We start from the raw sequence: 10,696 nt of genomic DNA, 5'->3' as shown, positions 1-10,696 counted from the left end.
CTTTGGCCACCTCCTCCACGCTGTTGAAGTATTGCACCGGCTCCTTGACGTCCCTGTCCTGCTCCAATAGCTTGAACTGGCCTGAAGAGAGAAAACAAACCTTTACATTTATACCTACCTTGCAAGAATTCGGTCGTTTCGGGGTTTTCTCATTACATTCTGTGTGACACTTTTTGTCAGAAACAGGCTAATACAACATTATACGAACTTGAGAAACACATCCCGTGAATGCGTCTCACCTTCATAATGCACTGGGATCTCTATTTTGGGCCCGATGACATAGTGTCCCTCCTCCAGACTGTGGGCAGTGATAGTGGTCCACTGACGGCAAGAATGTATCAAGAGGTAGTCGTTGTCTCTTAGCCCTTCGACCAACTGACCTGCGGGAGTAAGAAAAAAATAAAAACTAAAAAAAAATCACACCAACATTTACCGACTGATCAAAAAATACAAATAAAAGTTTGTCAGTACACAGTAATTTCCCTTAGTAGTATAAAAACACACGTATCATTTAATATTACTGGAAAGTATCTCATCAAAACTGCATTGAATTGAATTGACATTTTAAACCCAATTTTAGTTCTATCACCTAACACCTAAAAAAAAAAAACATTGTCCACAACAACACTATTGGTCACTATTGATGACCCAGGCTCCTCCATTAGAGCAGACAGCAGTCATGTCACTATTTTCTGTAGACTTAGAATAAATCCCTCAGTCAATATGTCTCTACTAAACTACTTATCATAATGGCTTCGTGGATATACTCTGTTGATACTGTATCTCAAATACTGTAACAGTGGCCTGCAGTTTGATTACACTGGGACTTTATTGTTGCACAAATATATATATATTTATTTTTTTTGACACCAAAATGTAGCGAAAGCTGACGCTCGTGTCGGACTGGACACAGTTTATCTAGTAATGTGACAGAACTTGCTACTCCACCAGCTACAACTTTGGCTGTGTCGCGCTAATCACTTAAACAGCGGTCTCTGTCAAAACAAATAGATTAGGGGGTTTTGGTCAACAATTTTACACTAACAATTTAAAATAAAGTCCCCCAACCTACGTAGACATTTTAGGTACGAATTTGTCTGGGAAAAAAACCCTAAATTATGCGTTTTTTGTAAAGTTTTGCGAGGACAAGCCGAGTAAAATGAACTGCGCCTGTCCAAGAAAACAGGAGTTTACCTCTGCTGCTGACTAGCTGGGAGCTACCACTGTCTGAAAACTTTGCCATGTCAAAAAGTTTACGTACCGTTGTCAAGCTTGACAATTTGAGGCAGTCGGTAAGCACTGACGAGTTGATCCAATGGCAGGGACGTCGTACTCCATGTAACTTCTTTTAAATTGTTGTACAACATTGTTCCAAGGTCCATCTTGTTAGCTCACATTAGCCAGTTGGAGGAGCTAACCCCGCTGTGTGTAAACACGCTCGAAAAGGGCTACACTGGGCTACAAAGCGTCACTTCACACCGAGTCTCCATCTACAGCTGCACATTTAGCACGTCTCTCATTGATCGTCGCGTTATCGTCCGCCTGGGTATCGCCAAGGTATGCTGTCTGACCATGTAGCAGAGCCATGTTTGTTTAGCTAGCGACGGCTGCATCGAGACAAGCTAGCCACACGAGCAACGGAAGTACGCAAATCGTTCCTCTAAAGTAAAGGTTTAATATTGATTTTGAGCGGCACGCGAGGGCGAGTTAACAGCAGGACAACACGTGTACTTGTTGTGGTGTGTATATTTGCTCATACGGGATCATAGTTGACGTTTACTAAAGGTGTGAAGATGTATAGACCAGTTCGAGACAAAACGAATTAACTGCGCAACCTGTAAATGATGGAAAATCTGGTTTCCATCCATACAAGTGTCGAACTGAGTCAATATGAGACAATGAAGTGGACGTGTTAAGGTTCCAGGTAAGAGATACGAAATTATAACTACACAATGAAAATATTTGGATGATGTATACGAAATTATAACTACACAATGAAAAAAAAAATTGGATGATGGAATTACTATAAGTGAGTAAGTAATAAAAAATATTTTATTAAAATTCCATAATTGTTTTTTTTTTAATTTCCACTTTATCGTCTCTTGTGATTTGACATTGGATTATAATATAAGACTTTTGGCATTTTTTATCCTAAAATTTGAACATCATTATCATGACATTCCATCGTAGGATTTCTATAAATGACACAATGTGACTTTAAGAAGTTTTATATGTATGGAAAAAACAATTTTTCAAATTATATTCAAAATAAAAGCTGAATAAAGTTTGTGATATTAAGTAAAATACTTATGTTTTAAAACGTATTAATGGATTTAATAAAATAAATGGTGTAAGTTTTAGATAAGATTTATAGTATTTTTATCGCTTAACTAATCAGAAAACAGAGTGTTTTCATCTTTTTGTCATAATTGCACTTTTTTTTTTGCAAATTTATTTATTTAACTATGATAAGCCAGACTTTTTAAATTAATTATACAGAAATTCAGTCATATTTAATTTTAAAAAAATAGACCAGCTTATTGGATAATAGCTTAAATCAGGAATTAAAAAAAAACAACAAAAAACAGAGGAATAAAAAAAAAAACAACAAAAAACTAATTTGATATTACACTACGTCCTAACCACAAAATGTCTTTAAGAGAAACCAGTGTCATTGCTACACAGCTCTGACAACACTGAGGGCGCCGACCATGCTTTGTGAAACTGTAAATGACACAGCCGTTAATCCACACTTCCTGATTTCTGTCAGTACAACATTTGCAGCGCTTCCTTCAGTTCGTAATTTGGCGTGTGTACGGCGAACGGACGGCCATGTCTTTTGTGGACACTCTGCGTCTGTGGGACGAGGCGGTCACCTGTGTTGACAAAGAGGACCTGTCAGAGGCACTCAGGATTTTCCTCTCGATAGAAGAACCCAACTCCAAGATCTGTTTCAACATGGGCTGCCTCCATCTCCTTAAAGAAGACCTGGATGCTGCCGAAAAGGTACAGGTGCTGAATGTCGGCAACACTAGCATTTCCAATCAAAATGTGTATCATTCTGGTAACAAACACAAACAGGTGTTTTATGACATGAAGGTGTCGCCGAAAAAGAAGAAGTTGAAATGACCGCTTCTCCTTTCTGTCTGACGAAACAACATTTATTTATTTATTTCTCTTTTTTTTTTTAGGCTTTTGATAACAGCATACGCAAGGACGAACATTTGGCCGTTGCCTTCTTTCAAAGAGGAATCGCCTTTTACAAAAAGAACAAGTGGGTAAAAGTGAACGTTCAAACCCATGTAATCGTGCAAATGGAGGTGACCGTATTTTTTTATTTTCTTTTTTTTTCAAGGTATGAAGAAAGCTTGGGTGATTTCCAGCGTGCCTTCAAAGCTCTAAGGGGAAACCAGCTGATTGATTACAAAGCACTTGGTCTCAGATACAAATTATATGCATGTGATGTGAGTCTTTTGGACCCCCGATATGTTCTCTTATTCAATTCTGTCTCATGAAACTCGAGTTTTATCCGTTAGTACTACTCTGAGTTCTGAAGTCCTGGTACTTCCCGTCCTCTAACACAATGTCGCGAATCTCCGACTCAGGTTCTCAACAATATGGCACTGGCCGAAGCAGAACTGGGCAACTGGGAAACGGCCCAGGAGAACCTGGTGAAGGCTCTGGACTACAAGATCGAGGCCAAGCTCAACGCCATCGACAAAGCTCTGCAGTCAACACTGGTCTGTCACTCTCTTTAAATCGGGGGGTCGAACTAATTTTTTACCGGGGCACTATATAGATCAGGGGTCCCCAACCCCCGGTCCGCGGACCAGTACCAGTCCATAGGTAATTTGGTACTGGGCCGCAGTGGGACACAGTGGAAAAAAAATGTACTTAATTTTTACTAATTTACTTCATTCAAAGAAAATCCAGTCATATCCATTTACTGTCTTTATTTAAAGATATTCTGGCAATGTTTTAAAATAACAAGTCATTCAGACTCTAATACAAACAGAATAGAGTCTAGTAGCTGTTTTATTTTGAAAATTTTATGTTCCTTCAATGTTCAGCACCTTGCTACTGGTCTGTAGTAACTTGCTGACCAGTCATTGGAACAAAAAGGTCAGGGACCGCTGGTATAGATGTAACTATTCCATAACAGACTAATAAATGTTTCTGCAATTGATTATTATTTATTCAAGTTAAAAATATTGTTCATTGCTGTGTCATAAAAAAAAACTTTTAATTTCTTAGGTTAAGAAACTTGCTTCCGCGGGCCACACAAATCAGCTTGGCGGGCCGCATTTGGACCCCGGGCCTTGAGTTTGACACGAATGCTTTAAAACAATAACACAGTAACTTTTTTTATTCAAGCCAAATCACTCGACATTTAGCTAAACTAGTAACAGACTTAGCATAGGGCGCAGGCAGCGTTATTGGTATTGGTTTGAATGTAATCACTTGTGATTGGCTAATGCTGTTCCTCCTACAGAAACAGAAACTTTTCAAACTGGTGGAGTTCCCGTCCAAAGTTCTGTTCAAACCAAATAAGCACTATGTGGCCGAGCTGGAGAAGAAAGACTACTTGGGCAAAGCAAAGGTAACGACTTAGCTACTCACAAGTCATTATCGAAGTATTGTTATGTGAAGCCGTCGTTCAGGAGAGCAGAACGTGACGTCGGTGATTTTTACAATGTCTCCAGGTGGTTGCCTCAGTTGTTCCTGCGGATGAGTTCTCCGGCTTCGCTCCGTTACAGCCCCAGGTGATGTTGTTTGTGCTAGTTTGGAGTGATTTTTTTTTGGCTAGCTCATTAACGGTATAATTCAATTATTAGCCGTCCTCAGCAACACTAACTGGATGTCTTTCTTTTTCCATCCCACAGACTGAAGATGGGCCAACGTTTCCGAAGGAACCTGAGGTTATTAGGTACATCAGGATCATTCATGCATTCAGTTAGTCCAGTGGTTCTTAATTATTCTCTGTTATGCCGCCCCCTTGTGGACAGAAATGTTTTCACGCCCCCTCTCACCCCTCCAACCCGCACCCAGACAAATTGAAATACTACTGAGAACCTGACAACGTGTATAGTTTTATCTGTACAAACCACTGTATGAGGTGCTGCCACCTAGTGACTGGAGGCTTGTTAGCATTCAAGCATTACAGCAGTGGTACACTTATGTCCAGCGTGCCATATTTTATTGGAATATGGTGCTACACGCGGACGACTGCTTTATTTACATTTGCCAGTTGTCTATCTATCCATCCATCCATCCATCCATCCATCCATCCATCCATCCATCCTGTCAACCATTTGTTTCGACAACTCCCTTTATATCTGAACAAATTCATGTAATTCCTTGCGTTTCCGAGAGAAATGGGAAATATAGGAGGAAACCTTAGAACTTGGAACTTTTTTGGAGTGCGACATTTAAAGGTGTTCTACCTCCGCAGGGCTTTGGAAGGAGATCCCCACACCGTCCTGTTCGAGTTTGTTCCCGAAACCAGTGATGAGCTGTCCGTGGTGCCGGGCAACATAGTGTTTGTGCTGCAGAGGGGAGACGATAACTGGGCGTCTGTGGTCTTCAACGACAGAGTAAAACACGACTACGCACCTTAAAAACTGCAACTGCCATTACAATTGATTAAAAAAAAAAAAAAAAAAAACACTAACAAGACGTCCCACTGTCTGTTCTAGAGAGGACTTGTTCCGTACAACTACTTGGAACCTTTAGAGTTGGCATCTAAACAGAATGAGGTAAAGAACAAAGTATCAGTGTGACATCTTGACCTTTGCTCAGGGACTTGTGGTTTCTGGAAGAAGTGATGAAATTTGTTGTTTAGTTTGAGTTTTTTTATAATGTTGTGAATTGCATTAATATGGATACAGTTAACAATTGAATCGAATGGCATTGTTTTCATCCAAACATTAAACAGGAAATTAGAAAGGCCCCCAATCAAAAGCCGCCGACCAGGCCTCACAGGAAACCAGGTAAATGTGGATTTTCTTTCTCAGGAAATGTTTTTATATATTTGTCAGGTACAAGTTACTTTCACAAGTAACTGAACACATTAGTTTCTGGTTCTTGCTCTCTATATTGAAGGTTTGACTCCTTTTGAAGATGTCAACAAAGACAGGAAATCTAAGGTTGGTCTCGCTTTTAACTATGAAAATGCTAAACATTTCGAGAGTCCGTTAAATAACGAACACGCCACTTTCTTTCAGGATCTTGTATCTGCTGATGACAGTCGTGTTATCAAAATCCATCACACATTCAGCTTCGCCGTGTCGGTGCCGGCAGAATTTTCCTACGACATGCTGATTGAAAAAGGACTGTGCTGAGCCCACGTACAGAACTACACTAACACAATGGCTGCGCTGCCTGTACCTGCAGACGGTGTGGAGACCAGATAAGGCTGCATCAAATGCACGACGCAGTATTGATTTCCATGCCAACCAATCTTACCCAATCAAAAAAGGTCACGCTGTGTGGAAATATATATATATATATATATATATATAAAAAAGGTTATCCAGCTTAACCAGTATGTTGTGTTACCTCCGCCACTGCCATTTTGTTTGATTTAGTTTAAGCTCTGAAGCCGATGAACAAAGTGCAATCAGGGACAACACGGACATGGAGCGCATGTGGCAGCAGCCCAGTGGGAGATGGATCACCCTGTGGTGCAACACGAAGGAGGTGACTCAGTGACCTGATGAGTTAAAATGGGGTCAACGGTGCTTTTAAAAGGGCGTTAAAATGGTCGACTTTAATGCCTACATGAGAAACTTTAACGTTACTCAATCTTTAAACTACAGTAACAGTATATTCAATATTCTATATGTCCATATAGGATATATTTTATTTTCTATATGGACATAATATATACATTTTTTTAATCAATAAAAAGAAGTCTACAACTGCAGTACCTCCGGTGACCTCCTAGAGGGCGTGAACGCCCTGTTAATGACATGTCACCATAAAAGCCATCAATATGGTACCATTGACTGTACAGCTGTACTTTTCCAATAGCATACACTGTCTGGGTGATAATGCTGTGGTTTTTTTTTTTTTTTTAAGCCAACTAGTGAGAAGTCACACGACATTCAGTTGGTGGCGCTCCATTCCTACAAATCATCAAATCCTGAAGATCTCAATTTTGTCCAAGGGGATACGATTACTCTGTTGTCCAGAGGTGAGGATCAACCCATGTCCCTAACGCCACTGCGATGTGAATCAACTTACACTTGTTCATTCATGTCATTTTGTTTAGTGAACCAGGACTGGCTGGAAGGACAGTGCAGCGGACACACCGGGATATTCCCAGCATCCTTTGTGGAAGAAATAACTACAAAATGAGTATTTCCTGGACAGGTACATCAACAAAAAAATAAAAAATTTGTTTTTTTTTCCTTACCATATTTCTTCTTCTATTGTAGGATTACCATAAAAAAATTAAAGTTCACAAGCACTGGTGCACACTTTCTTTAATTTACAGACTTTTATAGACAATTTTGCTGTTGGTTTATAGATAACATACAGATTACCGTAATTACAAGTTGAATGCTGCGCACTTCGGGAGTAATTGCAAAACTCAGTTATGTTCCTTCTTCTTCGTAGGCAATAGCTATGCCTCTCCTGCCCTCTGCTGCTTTCACCACAGGGGTCTCACCCAACTTCTGCTCCAAGCCACGCCAGCTTCGTTCCGCCAAAAAAGATGCTGCACACAGAAGGTCAAAAGTTCAAGAGTAATACCATGTCTATTTATATATCTACTTCTTAATAGGGAAATATAATAATAGTTAGTATTATTAATGTGTTGTGTTCCTTCACTTCTTATTGCTAGAAATGTTAAATAAATACTTTTGAGAACTTCCTGAATGCCACGTACCGGCTGAGTTAGCGGTGGCTACGGTCAGAGTCTGGTTCCTGAGGACCACGGAGGAACCGGGCGATGACTCGGCAGTTTCACTGTCGACCAAACCGTGGCTTCGCAGAGCTCCGGTGATTAGTGACACGTCGGTCTCAGCGGCGTCCTCGAGTTGGTCAGCCAAGGGCACGTGACTCTGACCACCTTAAGTTTGAAAAAATATCAAATTCATTACATCGACACTGATGACACGTCGAATAATACGTAAGGTGTAGAAGGATCACCTGGTAAAAGATGTCGAAAATCTGTGACATATTCCTCGGACCACTCCCTATTCTTGTTGCAGGCCACCTCCATCTCGAACGGCGTCACGACGGGTCTGTAGAACTCGGCCGAGTCCAGCAGAGAGTTTTCGGGACATGCAATTAGCACAAAAATGTCAATTTCGAGAAAGTTCGCCAGTTTGGCCACATTCAGTTTCCCCATGGCGAACATGTAGCTCTTCTTGCCGGCCCTGCGAATGGTCTCCTTCAGCTGCTGGATAATGTCGAGGTAGTCGGCTACTCCTAACGTGCCGACCAGGATGCCAACCACGCCGGCATCCTTGGCTCTTTCTATGGCGTAGAATCTCTTCATGAGCGCACGGTTAATGCTCACGGATTCCGCCCTCCCCGTCATAGTCACTGGGTCGAAGGAAGAAAATGAACAGCGATTCCACGTCATCATGAAGTTCCGCAGCGTCGCGCCTTCTTGGCCGATGTAAAACATGCTGTAATCCGTTAGGCTCGAGCCGTTTTTCAATGTGAACTGTCGCCCAAACTGACAGATAGACCGTTTGTCTTCTTCTTCTTCCGAAAGACACAAGTCTATTTGTCTCCTTTTGACCGGGCCGTGACAGTAACACTGCTCCCCTTCCACGACGAGCTCCGAGGCTACAAGGTTCGGATAATCGGCAGACAGAAGAGCCAGAAGATCACCTGAAAATACGAGGAAATATTCATGTTATTTACAATTTTAGGTAACCATGGCATGGTTTGAAGTAGAAAGGGTAAGTTGCACAGAGTCGTTAGGCAGATTATTGTGGAGTGACCTACCTATAGCATGAACGTAATTGACGTCATAGAGGATGATGACGTGACTCTGTGTGTCGGGGTAGAATTCCCTGTAGGACGACGCACATCTCTGCACATCCACGGGTCGCTTGTCGAACACGTACAAGAGCGGCAGCCTCTTGGAGGGGCTGAGGCAGGCCCTGCCGTAGTGCACGACGCAGTCGGCGCCGACGTGTTCCGCGGCAACCTCGTCCACACAGCAGCTGCGGAAATGGAAATACAGTTGGGACAAGGTCAAAATATTGCACTCAACTCAAAACATACAAAAGACAGTTGAAAGTATTTATGTTCCTTTTACCAAAATTACCAAATACATAAAATAAAATAGTAAAATAACCTGAAGCGTTACCTGCCATAAGACGTATCTCCCAGAATAAACGTCTTAGCATTACTGCATTTCTCAATTGCAGCTGATACTGCAACCGAATCCACCAGCAGCTCATCAGGAAACTGCAGAGCAACCTGTAACATTTAGAAAAATACATTACCCACAATTCAACACTTCAGTCCGTCTGTAATGAGATGGTAAATAGAACAGGTTTTAGACGTGTGGCTTAGTTGTATATCTGTACGGTTTTGGCTAAAATGTAAAAAAATAAAATAAATAAATAAATAAATATATATATATATAGAATGCTTACCTTTTTAAATTGTTTCTCAAGAATGAAGTCACATGTTGTCTTTATATCATAGAACTCCTCGAGTTCGTCTACCGCGGTAATTGCTTTTACTGTGACGTCGACTACACGTTGAATCACTGTCTCCGAGCTGCTGCTGAAAGCACTGGCCATTATTCCAGTAGTAAAAAATGACCCTACGTCTGAAACAGATACAGGGGAAAAAAAAGTGACAATTCACAGGTAAGCAAACCAAACAGTAGCAAAGCCATTAGCAAAACCATTAAACTGTGCAAAACAATCACAAATTCTAAAGGTTTTGAAAAATGTTAACACCTAAACTGTAACTCGAAAGTACAGACCAAGTTAACAAAATGTAAATATTGTGTATAGGAGAAACAACTTAATAGTTCTGTTAATGATTTAAGCGCACATTTACCTGGGTCCCGTCTGTTAGCTTAGTCGATAGCCATCACATCTTCTGTTATACCAGAGTCAGAGTAGATACTTTCTTTTAACCGATTACGTTTTGTCTATTTGTGAGTACACACTGCTGTCGCTGTTATTATGTTAAAATACAAGTTAAAAAATAAACACCGGACTGACAGATTCACACGTGCTAAACAACGTTTTAAACAGCGTGAGATAAAACACTTCCGGGTTAGGTTGTTTTCAAAATAAAACAATAGAAAGACTGTATAATAGTCACGTAAGGAGGGTAAAATACAATTTGGAGAATACAGTCGTAATACTGCGACATAAGATATTTGTACTATAGACTATAAATTATAAAAGTTAAAAAGTATACTTTTAGTATAATTAAAAAATGGATAATTACAACTGCCAAAAACGTGTAATTGTCGGTCTCAGTCTGCTCAAGCTCCTTTGCTTGAAGTTTAAGCTTTTTAAATTTTCGGTTTTGATTTGTTTTCGTAGGACTACGTCCATATATCAACCAAGTGCTATTATTATAGTGATAACTGTACAACTCTATATAGATAAACCTGTACTCATACAATCATGTTCATCTCACTTTCACAGCTACACGTACCATAAATGTCCAGGTCGAGGTGAGTACATTTAAGTTACGTAACTAT

The 10,696-nt window shown here is 40.5% G+C and overlaps 4 protein-coding genes across 5 annotated transcripts in view; 2 read left to right on the top strand and 2 right to left on the bottom strand.

The window, feature by feature from the left end:
• mkxa (mohawk homeobox a) overlaps positions 1-10,696 on the top strand; it is a 1,121,182-nt gene that overhangs the window by 855,972 nt on the left and 254,514 nt on the right. The window lies entirely within an intron of this gene.
• LOC112486879 (GRB2-associated and regulator of MAPK protein 1-like) lies at positions 2-1,632 on the bottom strand (the record flags this gene model as incomplete). Its single annotated transcript, XM_025054688.1, has 3 exons — positions 1,262-1,632; positions 240-380; positions 2-81 (listed from the first exon to the last, which is right to left on the bottom strand). Coding segments are annotated over exons 1-3 (342 nt in total), but the record flags the coding sequence as incomplete, so codon positions are not given.
• Positions 1,786-7,881, top strand: ncf2 (neutrophil cytosolic factor 2). The gene is made up of 17 exons (XM_025054687.1): positions 1,786-1,924; positions 2,771-3,006; positions 3,192-3,274; positions 3,356-3,464; positions 3,606-3,740; positions 4,493-4,600; positions 4,704-4,763; positions 4,884-4,927; positions 5,453-5,594; positions 5,697-5,756; positions 5,936-5,990; positions 6,103-6,146; positions 6,225-6,334; positions 6,582-6,699; positions 7,081-7,195; positions 7,274-7,374; positions 7,621-7,881. The coding sequence occupies exons 2-16, from the start codon at positions 2,833-2,835 to the stop codon at positions 7,357-7,359; spliced, it is 1,443 nt and encodes a 480-aa protein (XP_024910455.1). The 5' UTR covers positions 1,786-1,924; positions 2,771-2,832; the 3' UTR covers positions 7,360-7,374; positions 7,621-7,881.
• Positions 7,456-10,388, bottom strand: dph2 (diphthamide biosynthesis 2). Its single transcript, XM_008307713.3, has 7 exons — positions 10,039-10,388; positions 9,624-9,802; positions 9,332-9,444; positions 8,965-9,185; positions 8,155-8,847; positions 7,892-8,074; positions 7,456-7,720 (listed from the first exon to the last, which is right to left on the bottom strand). The coding sequence occupies exons 2-7, from the start codon at positions 9,771-9,773 to the stop codon at positions 7,599-7,601; spliced, it is 1,482 nt and encodes a 493-aa protein (XP_008305935.1). The 5' UTR covers positions 9,774-9,802; positions 10,039-10,388; the 3' UTR covers positions 7,456-7,598.

Source organism: Cynoglossus semilaevis, chromosome 3 (genome assembly GCF_000523025.1).
Source record: "Cynoglossus semilaevis isolate Cse_v1.0 chromosome 3, Cse_v1.0, whole genome shotgun sequence".
NCBI classification, from domain to species: Eukaryota; Metazoa; Chordata; class Actinopteri; order Pleuronectiformes; family Cynoglossidae; genus Cynoglossus; species Cynoglossus semilaevis.
This window is presented reverse-complemented; position numbering and strand designations above follow the sequence as displayed.